Here is a 22,802-nt window from a genome sequence, read left to right on the forward strand (position 1 = left end):
CAAAAAAATAGATTAATAAAGAATCACTTCCAATCAAAATACTGAAGTATTCCAGGAAAAAGCGTTCATTGTTAAAATGACACAAAATGACAAATGGCGAATGATAGATCGGTACATATTTCAATCCAGGATGGCACATAGTGAGGGAAACAGCATGCTGATTTGGTTTCGACCCTGCCGTTTAACATCAAACATTTGAACATTTGTTGCGCTGCTGAAAGAACCTGCAGTAAGTGTTTGTGATGTTATACTGCAACACCATGCACCCCGCAGATGTGCATTGGAGCCCCCAGGGCAAACCAAATCATGGCAATCAGCGATGGGTATCCACTGATGAAATGGTTAATGATTCCTGTGCACATCCCATGCACACCTGATACATACGAAGAAAGCAATATTTAACATTTAAGAAACAGTTAGACAGGTACATGGATTGGACATGTTTGGAGGGATATGGACCAAAGGTGGGCAGGTGGGACTAGTGTAGCTGGGACATGCAGGCCGGTCTGGGCAAGTTAGGCCAAAGGGCCTGTTTCCACACTGTATCAGTCTATGACTAGTATGGCACATGATATTTGACAGAGTGCTCTTTGATGTGGTGAATCCACACTTCACTGTCTGGACTGTTTCAAAGAATCTCTCCTGTGATCTTCATTACCAAAGCAGATTATTTCACAACATTACCATCACGAGGTAAAAAAGGCCGAGAAAGCAACTATAAGCTGAGGCCCAGGAAAAGAAGAGGAGTTGGGGAAGAAGATGAAAGGAGGAAGAAAATTAGACAGTCCTGCCCCAACTTACCTTGAAGGCTCTCGAATGCAATCCAGTAACCAAACTCCAATTCACGAACAATTCCTACCCTACCTTCCCCTGCAACTTACAACCAGCGCCCATAACACCAATGTAGATATAACAGTTGCAATAAAATGAACATTCCGATATAAATCATACAAGTGTAAACAGGACCACTGTGCATGCCTTACTTAATGTTGGATGTAACATGATCTCTATTTTACATCAGTATTTACATGCAAAACAAAAGCGTCAAAAACCTATTCTATAATAAAACTTTATCCAAGCATGAAGCAGACATTTGCATATGGGATTCCTTGTGTATAAGGTACAGCATCTCATGTTTCACTTGGGCAGCTTACAACCCTGATTTCTCAGTCCTGATTTCTCAATCATGATTTCTCTAACTGCAAATAACCCCAGCAATCCATTCCTCCCCCACCCAAGTCGCACCAGGCTCCCGTTCTCACCTAGCAAATCGCTAACAATGGCCTGTTTCCTTTATCATTGTTACTTTTTTGCACATCTTTCATTAATTTGCTCTATCTCTCTCTACATCTCTGTTTGTATCTCTAGTTCCCCTTTCTCCAGGCTAGTCTGAAGAAGGGTCTCGAACCAAAACGTTGTCCATTCCCACCAGAGATGCTTCCTGTTCTGCTGAGTTACTCCAGCATTTTGTGTCTATTTACATATATACCCTCAGTATAAATTATTTCTCAGGTCCTTGATTTGCATTGAAAATTGTTGTGTTAGGGAAAGGTAGACAATGGACAATAGACAATAGGTGCAGGAGAAGGCCATTCGGCCCTGCGAGCCAGCACCGCCATTCAATGTGATCATGGCTGATCATCCCCAATCAGTACCCTGTTCCTGCCTTCTCCCCATATCCCCTGACTCCGCTATTTTTAAGAGCCCAATCTAGCTCTCTCTTGAAAGCATCCAGAGAACCTGCCTCCACCACCCTCTGAGGCAGAGAATTCCACAGACTCACCACTCTCTGTGAGAAAAAGTGTTTCCTCGTCTCCGTTCTAAATGGCTTACTCCTTATTCTTAAACTGTGCCCCCTGGTTCTGGACTCCCACAACATCGGGAACATGTTTCCTGTCTCTAGCGTGTCCAAACCCTTAACAACAGTATTGCCTGAATTCAATGAAAGTAATCATCTGCTCTGTGTAAACATTAAAAAATGTCTTATCCAAAGCATTTTGTGGTCCGTGACATAAATTAACAATACCCCTTTGAGTTAAATACTGGTAGATCATTATCAGGAAAGCAGCCATATCAAACCACACCAGGAGCCATCAGTTTTATAGAACAATGGCTTATTCAGAATGGGCATTGTTTTTTGTTATATTATTTTCAAGACTACTGTTCCAATAGAAACATAATGAAACATAGAAACATAGAAAATAGGTGCAGGAGGAGGCCATTTGGCCCTTCGAGCCAGCACCACCATTCATTGTGATCATGGCTGATCGTCCCCTATCAATAACCCGTGCCTGCCTTCTCCCCATATCCCTTGACTCCACTAGCCCCTAGAGCTCTATCTAACTCTCTCTTAAATCCATCCAGTGACTTGGCCTCCACTGCTCTCTGTGGTAGGGAATTCCATAAATTTACAACTCTCTGGGTGAAAAAGTTTTTTCTCACAGTCTTAAATGACCTCCCCTTTATTAACCATATAACCATATAACAATTACAGCACGGAAACAGGCCATCTCGACCCCTCTAGTCCGTGCCGAACACATAATCTCCCCTAGTCCCATATACCTGCGCTCAGACCATAACCCTCCATTCCTTTCCCATCCATATAACTATCCAATTTATTTTTAAATGATAAAAACGAACCTGCCTCCACCACCTTCACTGGAAGCTCATTCCACACAGCTACCACTCTCTGAGTAAAGAAGTTCCCCCTCATGTTACCCCTAAACTTCAGTCCCTTAATTCTCAAGTCATGTCCCCTTGTTTGAATCTTCCCTACTCTCAGTGGGAAAAGCTTTTCCACGTCAACTCTGTCTATCCCTCTCATCATTTTAAAAACCTCTATCAAGTCCCCCCTTAACCTTCTGCGCTCCAAAGAATAAAGCCCTAACTTGTTCAACCTTTCTCTGTAACTTAGTTGCTGAAACCCAGGCAACATTCTAGTAAATCTCCTCTGTACTCTCTCTATTTTGTTGACATCCTTCCTATAATTAGGCGACCAAAATTGTACACCATACTCCAGAATTGGCCTCACCAATGCCTTGTACAATTTTAACATTACATCCCAACTTCTATACTCAATGCTCTGATTTATAAAGGCCAGCACACCAAAAGCTTTCTTTACCACCCTATCTACATGAGATTCCACTTTCATGGAACTGTGCACAGTTATTCCCAGATCCCTCTGTTCACCTACATTCTTCAATTCCCTACCATTTACCATGTACGTCCTATTTTGATTTGTCCTGCCAAGATGTAGCACCTCACACTTATCAGCATTAAACTCCATCTGCCATCTTTCAGCCCACTCTTCCAACTGGCATAAATCTCTCTGTAGACTTTGAAACTCTTCTTCATTACCCGCAACCCCACCTATCTTAGTATCATCTGCATACTAATGGCCCATGTTTCATTATGTTCTGTCTCTATCTGGACTACACATGTTTCATTATGTTCTGTCTCTATCTGGACTATACATAATGGACGATTAAAGCAGTCTTGCTTACTTGAACTTTATTGTCTTTGTGCAGTCATCATCCGAACTGGGCCGCGCCCCCGGTGTCACCTCTAAACCAGTCCCCCGTACAACAGTACTTAAATAAACAATCCTATTGTTACATCTTTCTTTTTCACTTTTCAAGTTAGTCTCTTTCCCTTAGGTATTCTGTACAACACTTGTACCATATTCTAAGACTGTGGCCCCTGGTTCTGGACTCACCCAACATTGGGAACATTTTTCCTGCATCTAGCTTGTTCAGTCCTTTTATAATGTTATATGTTTCTATATGATCCCCCTCATCCTTCTAAACTCCAGTGAATACAAGCTTAGTCTTTTCAATCTTTCCTCATATGACAGTCCCGCCATCCCAGGGATCAATCTCGTGAACCAACATTTGGAAACAGACTTGAGAATAAATGAATACCACAAAAAAGCATTTATAAATTGCCTATACTGTAACGCATCACAGTATTATTTTCTTCAATTATATAATTGAATACATTTGTTACATTTTTGTATTATGAAATATAGTCCTTAGATTTTGACAACTATTGTCATAAAATTATAGTCACAAATTGCTTAAGAAGGAAACCTAAGTAGTAAAGGAGACAAAAAAAAGTACTTTTTTAAATATATTGTAAGGCAGGGTGGGATAGAAAAACTTAAGAAATCCCTTTAAGTAGGAAATAACAGGACCTGAAAAAAAACTATACAATCCATCAGCAGAATCCCTATGTCACAGGGATTATCACGATTTGAAATCCTAGTTATTAAAAGGCTTTTCCAGGTACTTATCCCAGTCCAATTGCAGATATCTGCAGTTACTCCAGCATTTTGTGTCTATATGCACCCGAGATTCAAGATTCAAGAGATTCACAAGAGTTCATTGTCATGTGTCCCAGATAGGACAATGAAATTCTTGCTTTGCTTCAGCACAACAGAATATTGTAGGCATAAATAAATACAGCACAGATCAATGTGTCCATATACCATTGAATGTATATATACACACAGAAATAAGCATATAAAGTGCAATAGAGTTGAGTTTAGTAGTCTGATGGCTGGGGGGAAGGAGCTGTTCCTAAACCCAGATGTTGCAGATTTCAGGCTCCTGTACCTTCTCCCTGAAGGCAGCGGGGAGATGAGTGAGTGGCCGAACCAAGCCACGATGCAACCGGTCAGCATGCTCTCTACTGTGCACCTGTAGAAGTTAGAGAGAGTCCTCCTTGACATACCGACTCTCTGTAATCTTCCCAGGAAGTAGAGGCTCTGATGTGCTGGGACCAGGAGAGATCTTCGGAAATATGCACGCCCAGGAATTTGAAGCTCTTGACCCTTTCCACCATCGACCCGTTGATATAAACGGGACTGTGGGTCCACATCCTACCCCTTCCAAAATCCACTGTTTGGCATGGCTATTCATTCCATATCTCTTCACTATCCTTGGGAACAGTGAGGGGTGCTGTTACACACATAAAATTTGGGTCAGGCAGGGCCAATTATGAAATGTTTCTTTGTAAAAAGTCCACCTGTGTTTATTTGAATTTGAATTGTAAAGTAGAAGCATCAAGTAAATGACTAGTAGTTGAAAGTTAATTTGATTATATAATGAACTGATTGTTGGATCAGGAACTATTTGGTTTCAGAGGTTTCCGACAGAACAATAGGCTACTTTACAAGTTCATATTGGCACAGTTCTGTTAACTATCAGTTAAGGATTTGCAAGATTCACAACTTGGCCTTTTGGCTGTTGATGCTCATCCTTATATTTTGAAACAACGATATCTCATAATGCCAAATTGTTCCCAGTGGAAATCACAGTGTTCAAATGTAATGTTCCAATTTCTGATCCATGTCATTAGGAACAAGGCATCTGGCGGATGGTGCAATTGGTAAAATGCACTCCCCAGTTGCATCTTCAGTAATTTATTTAACATATGTTTATTTTATGTTTTAATCCTTTCTATACTCAGATTTTGGAGATGGGACACTCAGGGAGATGAGCATATGGAGGAAGGGAAATGAGCACGGTGATGGGGTGGGGGGGGGAGAATGTGTGGAGAGGCAGAGCAAAGAGGGTGGGGGGGGGGGAGTTATCCCCTCCACTGTATGCTCATCTCCCAACCCAGAGACCCCATTTCCCTGTTGGAACCCTTCCGCTCTGTCCTCCTTCATCCATATCTTTCCCTCTGGCTTTACATTTCATTCCTCCTCTTCTTTCCTTATCTGACACTCTCTGGTCCCGGCTCAAAACGACTTCTGCGTATTCCCTCCACAGATGCTGCCTGACTCGTTGAGTTATTCCAGCACTTTATTATTTGGTCAAGATTCCATCATCTGCAGTTTCTCCATTTTTATTGTGAAATCCTATTAAGTTTTTGGATCGTTTGCATCATTCAGATAACCCATCATGTAAGCAGATGACCCATCAGCCAGGATTTAAAAAGATAACAGGAAGGTTGATTTGCCTTAGTGCGTACCCTTGAACAGAATGGATGGATGCTTGTTACTTATGGTTCAAATTCAAATTATTATTTTGCATCACCTCCTAAAATGATGAATACCAACTATAGTATATAAATTACATGATATATATTGTAATATTCAAACGGGTGATAAATACGTTCTGGACGAAAATGCTTTCAATGGGGGGGGGGGGTTCTAGAGCGCTAGTATGGGTGTTGTGGGCCGTCGGGACATGTTTCCAGAAGGCTAGTATGGACATTGTGGGCCAAATAGATTCTTGGACTGGCACCTCAGTCTCTCAGGCTTGGTGGGCTGGCAGCTCAGTCACTCATGCCTGGTGGGCTGGCAGTTCAGTCACTCAGGCCTGGTGGGCTGGCAGCTCAGTCACTCAGGCCTGGTGGGCTGGCAGCTCAGTCACTCAGGCCTGGGGGGCGGGCGGCTCAGTCACTCCGGGTTGGCAGCTAAGTCACTCAGGCCTGGTGGGCTGGCAGCTCAGTCACTCATGCCTGGTGGGCTGGCAGTTCAGTCACTCAGGCCTGGTGGGCTGGCAGCTCAGTCACTCATGCCTGGTGGGCTGGCAGTTCAGTCACTCAGGCCTGGTGGGCTGGCAGCTCAGTCACTCAGGCCTGGTGGGCTGGCAGCTCAGTCACTCAGGCCTGGGGGGCGGGCGGCTCAGTCACTCCGGGTTGGCAGCTAAGTCACTCAGGCTGAGTGGGCTGGAAGCTCAGTCACTCAGGGCTGGTGGGCTGGCAGCTCAGAAACGGCCAGAAATTCTGCCCAAAACAGGTGAGGGACTCTGTGAGACAGAGAAAGGGGAGAGGGTGGAGAATCAATTTTAGACATTTTTCATCTATTTCTGCAGATCACAGCAATGAAGGAGGAAAATCTATCCTGGCCTGGATCTCACGGTGAGCCAATAAATGGAGGGAGAAAAATACTGGAGTGAGGTTTAATACTTGCAGGGGGAATACTCACTGATGGGCCGAAGGGACTCCTCCTGGGCTTGTACAGGCCTGATGGGCTGAAGGGACTTTAAAAAAAAAAGTGAAATCTCAGTGAGGGGCACTTTTTCTGGAGATTTCCTAGCCTGGCACGGACCTTTTGGGCCAAAATGCTGGGCTAATACATGCATTTTGGGCAAAAGGGACTGGTTTCTTGGCTAATAGTGGCCAAACAACTCATTTCATTTCATTTCCATTTCCATTTCAATTTCAAGCACAGGGCAGGCCAAACAACTCATTTCATTTTCATTTCATTTTCATTTCATTTCCATTTCCATTTCAGTTTCAAGCACAGGGCAGGCCAAACAACTCATTTCATTTTCATTTCATTTCATTTCCATTGCCATTTCAGTTTCAAGCATAGGACAGGCCAAATAACTCATTTCATTTTCATTTCATTTCCATTGCCATTTCAGTTTCAAGCACAGGGCAGGCCAAACAACTCATCTAATTTTCATTTCATTTCATTTCCATTGCCATTTCAGTTACAAGCACAGGGCAGGCCAAACAACATCTCATTTTCAATTCATTTAATTTCCATTGCTATTTCAGTTTCAAGCACAGGACAAGCAAAACTATTCATCTCATTTTCATTTAATTTCATTTCCATTGCCATTTCAGTTTCAAGCACAGGGCAGGCCAAACAACTCATCTCATTTTCAATTCATTTCATTTCCACTGCCATTTCAGTTTCAAGCACAGGGCAGGCCAAACAAGTCATTTTATTTTCATTAAGGACTAACAAATCATTTATTGCAAGTACATTGCAGACTCAGTTCAGCAGACTCGCAGTTCAGTTGACTCACAGCAGAATCACAGTTGTGGCCTCTCCCTCGCGATCTTCCAGAGTGACTGACTCACGTCCAGGCATCCCAGGTATTATAGTCCCCCCCCCGGAAGGGGCGTTACCTTCATCATGGTGAACGACAGGCGAGTGGACCAATCAGCTGATCTCAAGATCTTTTAAATATTCATAACTTTTTTATTTTTCATCGATCGGGAAATTTCTTGGGGCTGCCGCAGTGGAGGAAGACTGTGAGTAAGATGGCCAAAAATCATAGCAATGTAGGGTAGCTTTTTTCTAAAATCAATATACAGTGAAGACAGGAAGTGGTCAAGATGAGACTTTTAGTTATATAGATATTCCAAATGCAGTCTCATCAACGTCTTATACAACTGCAACATGACCTCCCAACTTTTATACTCAGTACTCTGACTGATGAAGACCAAAGTGCTAAAATCCTTTTTGACCACCTTATCTACCTGCGACTCGACCTTCAATGAACCATGCACTAGTATTCCAAGATCCTTCTGCTCTACAACACTACCCAGCTACACCATTTACTGTGTAGGTCCTGCCCTTATTCGACATCCCAAAATTCAACACCTCACACTTTTCTGTATTAAATTCCATCAACCATTCCTCTGCCCAACTGGCCAATCGATCCAGATCCTGCTGCAATCGTTCACAACCATCTTCATGATCTACAAAACCACTAACTTTTGTATCACCAGCAAACTTACTAATCTTGCCCTGTATGTTCTCATCCAAATCATTGATGTAGATGACAAACAGTAACGGGCCCAGCACCGAACCCTGATGCACACCAGTAGTAACAGGCCTCCAGTCTGAGAAGCAACCTTCCACCATTACCCTCTGCTTTCTTCCATGGAGTCAATTTGCTATACATTCAGTTATCTCTCCTTGGATCCCACACAATCTAACCTTCCAGAGCAGCCTACCATGCGGAACCTTGTTGAACGCCTTACTAAAGTCCATGTAAACAACATCTACAGCTCAGCCCTCATAAACCTTTTTGGCCATATCTTCAAAAAAATCACTCAGGTTTGTGAGACCCGACTTCCCAGGTACAAAACCATGCTGACTATCCCTAATCAGCCCTTGCCCATCCAAATGCCTGTATATCCAATCCCTCAAAATATTCTCCAGTATTTTACCAACTACAGATGTAAAGCTCACCAGCCAATAGTTCCCAGCATTTTCCCTGCAGCCCTTCTTGAAAAGAGGCACAACATTTGCCACCCTCCAGTCTTCCGGCAATTCTCCTGTATTTAAGGACGACTCGTAAATTTCAACTAGGGCTCCCGCAATTTCCTCTCAAGTTTCCCGCAATGTCCTCGGATATATCTGATCAGACCCTAGAGATCTGTCTACTTTCAAATACAACAGTACCTTCAGTACTTCTTTGACAGTAACCCTGACTGCTCTCAAGACACTTCCAGTGACTGCTCCAATTTCCTCCATCCTACTGTCTTTCTCCTCGGTAAATACATCATTTAGGTCCTTGCCCATCTCCTGCGGCTCCACACAGTGGTGACCGCTTTGATTCCTGAGAGGTCCCACTCTCTCACTAGTTACCCTTTTCCCCCTTATATATTTATAACATCATTTGGGATTGTCCTTAATGCTACCCACCAGAGCTATCTCCTGGCCCCTTTTTGCCCTTCTGATCTCCTTTTTCATTTTACTCCTTAGTTCCCGAAACTCCTCCATGGATACACTTGATCCCAGCTGCCTACACCTGTCCCATGCATCCTTCTTGTTTTTGACCAACACCTCAATTTCACTCGTCAGCCAAGCTTCCTTACGTTTGCCTGCTTTGCCCTTCACTCTAACGGGGACGTACACATCCTGAGCTTTCGTCAGTACACTTTTAAAAACATCCCAGTTGCCGATGTTCCTTTCCCCTCTAATAACCTGCTTCAGTCCACTTGAGCGAGACCTTCTCTCATCCCCTCAAAGTTGACCTTACCCCGTTGAGCATTTTTATACGTGGACCCTCTCGGTCCCTATCCATAACTATCTTAAACCTAATTGAACTGTGGTCACTGGTCTCAAATGGCTCCTTCACAAACACTTCATTAACTTGCCCTTCCCAATTTCCCAATACTAGATCCAGCATTGTCCTCTCACGTGTGGGGGCCTCTACATACTGCTTAAGTAAACTCTCTTGAACACTTTTGAGGAATAGCACCATATCTAAACTCTTCACGCTATGATTTTCCCAGTTTATATTGGGAAAGTTAAAATCCCCTACTACAACAACCTTATTTGACCTGCAGCTGTGTGCAATCTCCTGGCACATTTGTTCTTCTAATTCCCGTTGACTATTCGGGGGTCTGTAGTACTTCCCAACAAGGTGATCATCCCTTTCTTGTTCCTCAGCTCCACCCATATAGCCTCATTAGACGAACCATCCGTAATGTCATATCTGAACACAGACGTGACATCCTCCTTAACCAACAAAGCAACCCCCCTCTTTTTCCCTCACCCCTGTCTCTCCTGAAGCATCCCGTACCCCGGAACATTGAGCTGCCAGTTCCGCCCCTCCCTTAACCAGGTTTCAGTCATGGCTACAACGTCCCAGTCGCTCGTACCTATCCACGCCCTAAGCTCATCTGCCTTACCCGTCAGGCCCCTTGCATTAAAATAGGTGCAGTTTAAACCAACCCTCCTTCCTCGCTCTCTGCCTTTCACCTGCCTATTCTGTCCACTAACCTTTCCCGCACCACCCTCCATACCAACTTGTATCCTCTCACGTGCCATTGTTCTGTATGAGATCCCACCTCCTGCCAATCTGGTTTAACCCCTCCCATGTAACCATATAACCATATAACAATTACAGCACGGAAACAGGCCATCTCGGCCCTACAAGTCCGTGCCGAACAACTTTTTTCCCTTAGTCCCACCTGCCTGCATTCATACCATAACCCTCCATTCCCTTCTCATCCATATGCCTATCCAATTTATTTTTAAATGATACCAACGGACCTGCCGCCACCACTTCCACTGGAAGCTCATTCCACACCGCTACCACTCTCTGAGTAAAGAAGTTCCCCCTCATGTTACCCCTAAACTTCTGTCCCTTAATTCTGAAGTCATGTCCTCTTGTTTGAATCTTCCCTATTCTCAAAGGGAAAAGCTTGTCCACATCAACTCTGTCTATCCCTCTCATCATTTTAAAGACCTCTATCAAGTCCCCCCTTAACCTTCTGCGCTCCAGAGAATAAAGACCTAACTTATTCAACCTATCTCTGTAACTAAGTTGTTGAAACCCAGGCAACATTCTAGTAAATCTCCTCTGCACTCTCTCTATTTTGTTGACATCCTTCCTATAATTGGGCAACCAAAATTGTACACCATACTCCAGATTTGGTCTCACCAATGCCTTGTACAATTTTAACATTACATCCCAGCTTCTATACTCAATGCTCTGATTTATAAAGGCTAGCATACCAAAAGCTTTCTTTACCACCCTATCTATATGAGATTCCACCTTCAAGGAACTATGCACGGTTATTCCCAGATCCCTCTGTTCAACTGTATTCTTCAATTCCCTACCATTTACCATGTACGTCCTATTTTGATTTGTCCTGCCAAGGTGTAGCACCTCACATTTATCAGCATTAAACTCCATCTGCCATCTTTCAGCCCATTTTTCCAAATGGCCTAAATCACTCTGTAGACTTTGGAAATCCTCTTCATTATCCACAACACCCCCTATCTTGGTATCATCTGCATACTTTTTACTAATCCAATTTACCACCCCTTCATCCAGATCATTGATGTACATGACAAACAACAAAGGACCCAACCAGATCCCTGAGGCACCCCACTAGTCACCTACCTCCAACCCGACAAACAGCCATCCACCATTACCCTCTGGCTTCTCCCATTCAGCCACTGTTGAATCCATCTTGCTATTCCTGCATTTATACCCAACAGTTGAACCTTCTTAACCAACCTTCCATGAGGAACCTTGTCAAAGGCCTTACTAAAGTCCATATAGACAACATCCACTGCTTTACCCTCGTCAATTTCCCTAGTAACCTCTTCAAAAATTCAGTGTAGCATTAGCAAACCTGCCCGCTAGGATGTTGGTTCCCCTCCAGTTAAGGTGCACCCCGTCCCTTTTATACAGGTCACTCCTGCCCCGGAAGAGATCCCAATGATCCAAAAATCTGAATCCCTGCCCCCTGCACCAACCCCTCAGTCACACATTCATTTCCCCGATCTTTCTGTTCTTACCTTCACTAGCACGAGGTACTGGAAGCAATCCTGAGATCACTACCCTGCAGGTCCTGCCTTTCAGTCTTCTACCCAATTCCGTAAATTTTTGTTGCAGAACCTCGTTCCTATTCCGACCGATATCATTCATGTCAACATGCACAACAACCTCCGGCTGCTGCCGCAGAAACTCCTCTGACGATGGAGTCTCCCACCACAATGGCTCTGCCTGACGTCACTCTTCCCCATTGAGCCTCAGCACCTGGGTTGGAATCACAGCCCTGGCTACCACTCAATCTTGTTGTGTCGTCCGCTCCCAAGAGGGTGTACCTGTTTTCTGCACTCCACGTTTACTCCTACAGTCACCCAGCTGCTGCTCCAGTTCCCCAACACGTACAGTACAGCTGCACCTGGACACAATTTCTGCAGCTGTACTTTAGTTTTCAGAAGCACTAGCAGTGTCCCTGACTTCCCACATCCTGCAGGAAACACACTGCACCAACTTGCCTGCCATTTCTTCAATGGACAAATGTTGAATAAAATATTACTTTATAAATATCTGAATATTTTATTCGCATCAAGAAAAGATCAAACATACTGCAACCACCTGCAGGACAGAAAGCGTTGAAGAACAGTACATCATCCCACCACCACAGCAGTTTCTGGACAATGTCTGGCTTTACTTTTCAGAACTTTATTGAGACAGTATTTCTATATCTGCATTTGCTTCAGGCCATTTCTAGTGAGCCTTTGATAAGTTGCCACACATGAGGCTGCTAAAGAAGATGAGAGCCCATGGTATCAGTGGGAAGATACTAGCATGGATAGCAGGTTGGCTCAATGGCAGAAGGCAAAGAGTGGCAATAAAGGGGGCTTTTTCTGGTTGGCTGCCAGTAACTAGCGGAGTTCCGCAGGGGTCGGTGCTGGGGCCGCTATTTATTCTTCGCGTTGTATATGAATGATTTGGATAAAGGAATTAAAAGCTTTGTTGCCAAGTTTGCACAAGATACGAACATAGGTGGAGGAACAGGTAGTGTAGAGATAGTAGGAATAAAGGCATGGACTATTTTCTAAATGGGGAGAGAGTTCAGAAATCAGAGGAGCAAAGGGACTTGGAAGTGCTGGTGCAGGATTTCCAAAAAAGTAAATTTGCAAGTCAAATCGATAGTAAGGAAGACAAATGCAATGCCAGCATTTGTATCGAGAGGACTAGAATATAAAAACATGTAAAATATGTAATGCTGGAGTTTGATAAGGTATTGGTCGGAGTATTGTAAGCTGTTTTGGGTCCCATATCTGAGGAAGGATGTGCTGGCATTGGACAAGGTCCACAGGTTTACGAGAATGATCCCAGGTTAGGTTATTATTAGTTTAATATATGATGAGCATGAGATGGTGCTGGATCTGTACTCGCTGGAGTTTAGAAGGATGAGGGGAGGGGTGGTATTGAAACTTATCGAATAGTTAAAGACCTGGATAGAGTGGATGTGGTGAGGATGTTTCCACTAGCATGAAAGTCTAGGACAAGAATAAAAGGATCCTTTAGAAAGGAGATGAGGATGAATTTCTTGAGTCAGAGGGTGGCGAATCTGTGGAATTAATTGCAACAGAAGGCTGCGGTGGTCAAGTCAATGGATATTTTTAAGGCAGAGATTGACGGATTCTTGATTAGAAAGGGTGTCATGGGTTAAGGGTAGAAGGTTGGAGAATGGGGTTGAGAGGGAAAGATAGATCACCCATGATTGAATGGTGAAGTCGACTTGATGGGCCAAATGGCCTAATTCTGCTCCGAGACCTTATGACCATTTTTATAGATCGATGCTTCTGGTAGGCAAGAGGCTGTGAGGAATTGCATGGCTAGTACACCAGAAGATCAGTGTAAGCCATGAGAAGTAGAAATGACCAAAAGACTCAAACAAAGCTGAATAAATGTGGCAGACAACAATGAGATGTGATTGTTGGCCCCTTAATCATTCGATCCCACTGCAATTTTCATGCAGTGTGACAGGAAAGGCTTGGGCATTTTCAGTCTTTGTGGGATTGGGATGGGGGTGGGAAGATGCTTAATGTGTTAGTATGTTCTTAGAATCCACATTTTCCATAATTCTGCGTCAAATTCTCAATTTAATTTGAAAACTTCCTCGACAAATATATGTTCAACTAAAGGAAAAACAATATGTTGCAAATTCACAGAGAAGACATTACCCTCGCAATGTTTCAATTGGCTTGCATTGATGTTGAAAAAATACAAAAGGCGAACAGTAAATCATTTAATATCTAGAATGATGATTCCACAGGAGCAAAGTTCACTGTGGGGATATTTGACAACAACTGACAGAAATCTAATGGAAATTGATGACAAAATCAGGCGCACACACCTTAGACACACAACATGGGTAAATATATCTGAAACTACACATGAAAATAGTATGGAATAGGGACACGTTATTTGCTTGGGAGAGCGGAGAGCCATGAGAAATAGAATGGAGAGTGAAGTTACATCAGTTGCACTTAGTTGCTTTACCTTTCTGCTGAGGTCTGCGATTGGAAAGGCCCTGCAATGTAAATCGCTTTTTAGCAAGAGATGAACGGTCAAGGTTATGACTGGAAGGAACATCAGCTAGGAAAGAGGAAGAGGAAGAAATAAGGAGGCAAACTGAAATATCCATCAGTGCACAATACATGACTTTTCCCAGTTGACTCATTCTTATACATTTCTCAAGCATTTCTTAATCCCTTTCAGACCAATAAATCAGCAACAGCTGAACAATCAATAGTCAACTATTTATTTGTCACATATGCAAATAAGGTCATAAGGTGCAATATGCAAGATGAAATTATTTTTGCATATACACATGCAAGAAAAATGTATATGTAAAGTTTGGTAAGGACGGATCAATATAATTCACATTTTGTTCATTCGTTTAATTTTATCTCACTCATTGATTCAAAGAAAAAACATGAAAGAACATATAAATCGTAAGTGAGCTGTAAACAAATGGAGATTACCCTTTTAGACTAACGACTGGAGCCTTGTGGAAATATCACCAATTATCAACTTTTGGCTACTAAAGTAAACCCACATTTTTACAGTTAGGCATTCAATTGATATCACCATAATGTTTTATGCTGAGGATGTACATATGACGTGCCAGTTTCACTATTCAGTACAGTTAGAGAAAGTTCAGGTTTATCTTTAGAAACCTGCACAAGTTTTAAAACCACAATATCGGCCAGAATGGGGGGGGGGGGGGGGGGGGGCGGAGGAAGGTCTGTGAAAAGGGAGCTTCAGTCTTACACCTTGTTCCCATCGGAGTCTTACTGGTTATGAACTTGTGTTCATTGCAGTACTGTGGTTGGGACATTCAAAAGGGTTTGATAGAACCACCACCAATTGATGCATCACAGATCACACTACACTAATGGAACCCAAACGGATATTAAGCTGGGACTGAGCAAAAAAACATATTCAGATGTTACGTGAGGAACTTTGAGGAAGTGAAAGGAGATGTTTAGAAAGGTGAAGAATTGCTGTTAACTTTCCCTTCCTCTTTTCCTTTTTTTCCCTTCCCTTGTTAACTTCCAATTCCTTCTTAGTTTAGTTTAGTAATACAGTGCAGAAACAGGCCCTCCAGCCACCGAGTACGCACCGACCAGCGATCCCTGCACATTAACACTATCCGACACACACTGGGGACAATTTACACAGACACCAAGTCCATTAACCTACAAACCTGTACGCCTTTATCCACGCGGTCACGGGGAGAACGTACAAACTCCTTACAGACAGCACCCGTAGTCGGGATCGGACCCAGGTCTCTGGGGCTGCAAGTGCCGTAAGGCAGCAACTACGACTGCACCACCGTGCTGCCCTTCTCTCTCTTCATAACATACCTTCTGCTAGCTTTCTCTGCAGCCAACAAGTAATATTGTCCCTTCTATTGTTTACAGCCCACTGCAAACTAGAAGCTGAGCAACAACATCCAATGTCAGGCAGCAAAACTAACCTCCAGGAACACCTGAAAGGTCTTGGCTTCTTTGTCCGCATATGCTGCCTGACCTGCTGAGTGTTTCCAACATTTTCTCTTTTTATTTCAGTGTTTTCAGTTCTTCTGATTTTGAACACGCAAGAGAGACTCAGGAGCTGAAATGCTCTGATCACCAATCATGGTTTTTATAGTCACCCTGCCAGGGTTACTCAACACTCGCTAACATTTTAGATCAATTTCCTCATGTCGGAGTTCCATATTTTGATTGATTAGTTGAATATAATTTCAGCATTCGGGAAATTGTTGTAAAATAACAATGAAGACCACTGGACCATATACACAGGGTGTGTTGATACTGGGCCAGTCTGAATCAGGATTCTGAAGGTTAGCTTCAATGAACGCACAGCTCAACTTAGCTCTTTCAATGGGACAATGGTAGAAGAAGTGAGCAGGAAATGCAGGAATAGATGTACATTTCATACGTTTCTTTGTGCTTGTTATCTTTTGAGACACTTCCATAGAACATAGAACAGTACAGCCCTTCCGTCCACAATGTCTTTCCCGAACATGATGCTGATACCGTTACTTATCTAGCTGCACATAACCCATATTCCTCCACTTCACCATATTTCTATCCAATAGTCTTTTAAATGCCACTAATGTACCTGCTACAACCACTACCCCCAGCAGCGCGCACCAGGCACTCACTACCTTCTGTGTAAAAAAATACATCTCCTTTAAACTTGCCCCTCTCACCTTAAACCTATGCCCTCTAGTATTTGATTTTTCCATCCATTCTGGGAAAAAGATTATGACTGTCTACCCGAACTATGTCTCTCATAATTTTGTATATTTCTATCAGGTCTCCCCGCAACCACCGGTGTTCCAGAGAAAACAATCCAAGTGTGTCTAACCTCTCCCGCTAGTAATACTCCCCTAATCCTGGTATCTATCCGGTAAACTACCTCTGCACCCTCTCCAAAGCTTCCACATCCTTCCTGTAATGGGGAGATCAGAACTGCACAAAATACATAAAACACCAAAGTCTTAAAGCCCTGTCCCACGATGCGAGTTCATTCAAGAGCTCTCCCGAGTTTAAAAAAAATCAAACACGTGGTAAGCACGCAGAATGAAGGTAGTGGGTACGTCGAAGCTCGGGACGTCTCTTAGCGCTAACGGCAGGTACTCGGGAAGACTCGGTAATGGCAGGTAAACACGGGAAGAATTGCGAAGATTTTTCAACATGATGAAAAATGTCCACGAGAGCCCCGAGTACCGACGAGTGGCCATTACCGTAAATCTCCGAGTTCGAATCATGGCAAACTCGGGAGAACTGTTGGAATGAACTCGCACCATGGGACAGGGCTATTAAAAAGCCGCATGATGACTTCCTTACTCTTATACTCAATGCCCTGACCTATGAAAGCACGTATCTAATAACCCCAAGATCATTCGGTGCATTATTACTGTTAAGGGTTATCTCATTCATTGTGTATTTTCCTCTAACATTTGACCTCCCACAGTGCAACACCTCACACTTGCTCAGATTAACTCCATCTGCCATTTCTCCACCCATTTCTGTAGCTGATCTATATCCTGCTGTATACCTTGACAGCCTTCCTCACAGTCCATGACTCCAGCAATTTTGGTGTCATCTGCAAACTTACTAACCAACCCATCTACATTTACGTCAAAATCATTTGTATATATCACAAACAACAGCAGTCCCGGCACTGATTCCTGCGGAACTCCACTGGTCACAGGCCTCCAGCCTGAATATTGTCCTTCCATCACAACCTGTCTTCCAATAGAATAAATCATAGCTTGACAAATTATCAGGAGTTAATAAAAACTATATAGTTAATCGCAGTCATGGAGTCATACAACATGGAGACAGATCTTTGACCCAGGTGCCTGTTTATACTAGACCAGCAATGAACCCCTCACCTTCCACACCATGACATTTCAGGTGCTAAAAGAATCCAGAGCATGAAACAATACAGCACAGGAAAAGGACATTTGGCCCATTATGTTTGTACCAATCATGATGCCAAATGAACTAATATATTCTATGTGTGTGTGTGTCATCCATATGCCCCCATTCCATACATATTGAGGTTCCCCTCTGCTTCCACTACCACCTCCGGCAATTACGTTCCATAAAAATGATGACTCTACATGCAAAAACCTGCCTTGCACCTCTCCTTTAATCTCTCCCTGCCACACTTTAAAGCTTTGCCCTCTTGTATTTCATCTTCACCCTGGGGAAAAGGTTCCGATTGTCTACCTTATCTCCAGTGATGGAAATGGATTTTAGGAGCTTGGGGTAATGCCAGGGCATGGAGTATAAGAGTGAGTAGGTCATGTTGCAGCTTTATAAGGTCCGTGAGGCTGAGGTTGGGAAGGAAGGGGGGGGGGGGGATTTTTTTATGTGCGCTCATACCCATGTAAGAGTACAAGAATGCATTACTTGTACTTGTGTATTATGTATTTTGTGTGTTTTGTTTATTGTGTATTTATAATATAGTTTATTGTGTATTATATGTCATAGCTGCTTTCTTGCATCTCTCTCTCAGACAGACAAAAGCAATGATTATAGAGTGGAATAGATGACATTTCGGATCGAGACCCTTCTTCAGACTGACAGTCAAGGGAAAGGGAAACAGGAGATCTAGGCATATCTTCCATTCATTTGTCCTTAGTACCATCCATATCTCTTGTTCCTCTTTCCCCTGACTCACTGAAGAAGGGTCTCAGCCCGAAATGTCATCTGTTCCACTCTATGATCGTTGCTTTCATCCGTCTCTCCGCTTGTTCGCTCGCCCTTGGATTAAGTAGCGCAGGATAAAGCTGTGAATTCACACCATTCCCCTCCCATTCCCAATCTGGCCTTTCTGTCCTGGGCCTCCTCCGTTGTCAGAGTGAGGCCCAGTACAAATTGGAGGAACATCAGCAAGTATTTTGCAGCTTTGGTTAGGCCACATTTGGAATATTGTGTGTAGTTCTACAGGAAGATGTGGAGGCTTTGGAGAGGGTGCAGAATAGATTTATCTTCATCCCCCCACCCCCCTTCCTCTTTCAGCAACACTCTGCCTCTATTCATTTCTCTTGGCCTCCCTTAGGTTGCGCTTCACCTGCTACACTCCCTTATCTCCCTCGGTCGCTCTGTCTTTCTTCCATTAAGGGCATGCCCCCCCACCCCTCACCCCTCCCCTTCTATTCTCACTACTTCAGTTCACTACCCTGTTACTCCTTGTGCGATCATTGTCAAGTATTGCCTGATAATCTTGTTGCCCGGACCAATGTCTATCTAATATTATTAATATTGCTTCGTAAAGAGGCGAGATTGTTGTTGAGTACAAGGCAACACACGACTCCTCTCATGTCAACTCCAATATGATTTAAAGAACTGTGGTTTCCTGCAGTAAAGGTCAGAGCGTTTGAATTCCGTTCCCCATCTCACATCGCCAGCGGCTTCACTCAGTCGTGGGCGCGGGTACTTGGCTATTTAGTTACTCTCTTTAATGAGCACGCATATTCCGAGTGCTACAAACGCAGTGCGGGCAGAGTCAAAATAATTGTCCAAAGTCTCTACATCCTTCCTGTAATGGGGTGACTAGAACTGCACGCAATGCTCCGAATGCAATCAAACCAAAGTCTTATAAAGCTGCAACATGACCTACTCACTCTAATGATGGCAAGAATACCATATGTCTTTTTTACCACTATCTATTTGCGTTGCCACTTTCAGAGAGCTATGGACTTGGACCCCAAGATCTCACTGTACATCAATACTATGAAGGACACAAAGTGCTGGAGTAACTCAGCAGGTCATGCACCATGGATACGTGATCTTTCAGGTCGAGACCATTCTTTAGATGCTACAGTTTATACCCAACCCAAATCTTAATACTATTATGGGTCTTGCAATTAACTGTATACATTCCCCTTACATTTAACCTCCTAAGGTACAACAGCTCATACCTGCCTAGATTAAACACCATCTGCCTTTTTCCCCCCCAACTCATAATAGACAGACAAGGATTCTGTGTGGAGCTACAGGAGATAAGCAGGGTCGTCTGTTTTTACCACAAAGAAAAATTTGAAGACTGGGGAACTTGGAACAGTTAATGGAGATGACGAGGACAGTCAGTGTTATGGTCGGGTTGGGAGATTGCAACCTTCACGTGGTCCATCCTGTTTCAACGAATGCAATCAACCTGGCGTGCACAAACAGAAGATCAAACAGAACAAGTTGTCTTACAACTTTAGGCTGTGGAGGATGGCTAATGTTATGCCTCTAAGTAGGAAGATCCGCGAGGAAAAGCATGGAGACTATAGAGCAGTGAGCCTACAGCTGCATTTAGTCGTGTTTAATTTAGTTTAGTTTATTGTCACGTGTACTGAGGTACAGTGAAAAGCTTTTGTTGCTGTGATAGGCAAGTTAATGGAAAGGATTCTGAGGGATAAGATGCATATGCATTTGGATAGACAGGGGCTGGTTGGTAATGGTCAGCATGGTTTTGTACATAGAAGATTATGTCTTACAAATCCAAATACGTTTTTTGAAGGAGTAACAAAAGGTTTGACGAGGGTATCTGTTTAGTGGTCTGAGAATAAATTTTCTGATTGGGTCTGCCGAAGATTTCATTTTAATTGTTGATATTCTATTGATATTTACAAAAGAAAAAGATGTCCGATGATCCAATTGTGGGACATAAATGCAAAATTTCATACTGTATGTTAATAATTGACAGCTAATCTATGGGTTCACTCTTTCTCAAATGGCCTCAAATGAGTGGCATGAATTCTAGGTCCACTGACTGAAGAAGGGTCTCGACCCAAAACGTCACCCATTCTTTCTCTCATAGAAACATAGAAACATAGAAAATAGGTGCAGGAGAAGGCCATTCGGCCTTTCAATTCATTGTGATCATGACTGATCGTCCCCTATCAATGACCCGTGCCTGCTTTCTCCCCATATCCCTTGATTCCACTAGCCCCTAGAGCTCTATCTAACTCTCTCTTAAATCCATCCAGTGACTTGGCCTCCACTGCCCTCTGTGGCAGAGAATTCCATAAATTCACAACTCTCTGGGTGAAAACGGTTTTTCTCACCTCAGTCTTAAATGACCTCCCCTTTATTCTAAGATTGTGGCCCCTGGTTCTGGACTCGCCCAACATTGGGAACATTTTGCCTGCATCTAGCTTATCCAGTCCTTTTATAATTTTATATGTTTCTATAAGAACCCCCTCATCCTTCTAAACTCCAGTGAATACAAGCCTAGTCTTTTCAATCTTTCCTCATATGACAGTCCCGCCATCCCAGGGATCAATCTCGTGAACCTATGCTGCACTGCCTCAATCATAAGGATGTCCTTCCTCAAATTAGGAGACCAAAACTATACAAAATACTCCAGATGTGGTCTCACCAGAGCGCAATACAACTGCAGAAGAACCTCTTTACTCCTATACTGAAATCCTCTTGTTATGAAGGCCAACATTCCATTAGCTTTCTTCACTGCCTGCTGTACCTGTAAGCCAACTTTCAGTACAAGGACGCCCAGGTCTCGTTGCACCTCCCCCTTACCTAACCTAAACCCATTGAGATAATAATCTGCCCCCTTATTTTTGCCACCAAAGTGGATAACCTCACATTTATCTATATTATACTGCATCTGCCACGCATCTGCCCACTCACTAAACCTGTCCAGGTCACCCTGCAACCTCCTAACATCCTCTTCACAGCTCACACTACCACCCAGCTTAGTGTCATCCGCAAGCTTGCTAGTGTTGCTCCTAATTCCCTCTTCCAAATCATTAATATACATGGTAAACAGTTGCGGCCCCAACATCGAGCCATGCGGCACTCCACTCGCCACTGTCTGCCATTCTGAAAAGGACCCGTTCACTCCTACTCTTTGCTTCGGGTCTGCCAACTAATTTTCTATCCATGTCAATACCCTACCCCCAATACCATGCGCTCTAATTTTAGTCACCAGTCTCCCCTGCGGGACCTTATCAAAGGCTTTCTGAAAGTCTAGATACACTACATCCACTGGCACTCCTTCATCTATTTTACTTGTCACATCTTCAAAAAATTCCAGGAGATTAGTCAAGCATGATTTCCATTTCATGAATCCATGTTGACTTGGACTAATTCTTTTACTGCTATCCAAATGTCCCATTATTACCTCTTTAATAATTAACTCCAGCATCTTACCCACCACCGAAGTCAGGCTAACAGGTCTGTTATTCCCCGTTTTCTCTCTCACTCCTTTCTTGAAAAGTGTGATAACATTAGCTATCCTCCGATCCACAGGAACTGATCCTGAATCTATTGAACATTGGAAAATGATCACCAATGCGTCCATTATTTCTAGAGCCACCTCCCTGAGGACCCTGGGATGTAGACCATCAGGCACAGGGGATTTATCATCCTTCAGACCCAATACTATTTCTTGCCTAATGAAAATTTATTTCAATTCCTCTACCCCCTTAGATCCTCTGTCCTCCAGTACATCTGGGAGATTGTTTGTGTCTTCCTTAGTGAAGACAGATCTCTCCGGAGATGCTGCCTGTCCCGCTGAGTTAGTCCAGCTTTCTATCTATCTTTGGTTTAAACCAGCATCTGCAGTTCATTCCTACATTGTAATATTATAGATCCCTGCACATATTCCCAGTGTTCCCCAATATCCAGCTCTTTCAAATATTTCAAATCATCAATTCTAATATCTCAATGAAAACTGTACAATTCCACAAAGTTAATGTGCCTATTGGAGGTATAAAACACAAGCCAATACAGTAAGATAAAGAGGCTT

At 43.2% G+C, this 22,802-nt stretch overlaps 1 protein-coding gene across 3 annotated transcripts in view; it reads right to left on the minus strand.

Moving 5' to 3' along the window:
* mcf2l2 (MCF.2 cell line derived transforming sequence-like 2) overlaps positions 1-22,802 on the minus strand; it is a 367,682-nt gene that overhangs the window by 41,073 nt on the left and 303,807 nt on the right. For 2 of the 3 annotated variants that reach the window (XM_033032172.1, XM_033032170.1), the window contains exon 27: positions 14,517-14,612. The exons of the other annotated variant lie outside the window; for it this stretch is intronic. In XM_033032172.1, the coding sequence (XP_032888063.1) occupies positions 14,517-14,612 (96 nt within the window). The remainder of the gene's footprint in view (positions 1-14,516; positions 14,613-22,802) is intronic. 3 annotated transcript variants of the gene reach the window in all.

This window comes from Amblyraja radiata, chromosome 13 (genome assembly GCF_010909765.2).
Source record: "Amblyraja radiata isolate CabotCenter1 chromosome 13, sAmbRad1.1.pri, whole genome shotgun sequence".
Classification (NCBI taxonomy): Eukaryota; Metazoa; Chordata; class Chondrichthyes; order Rajiformes; family Rajidae; genus Amblyraja; species Amblyraja radiata.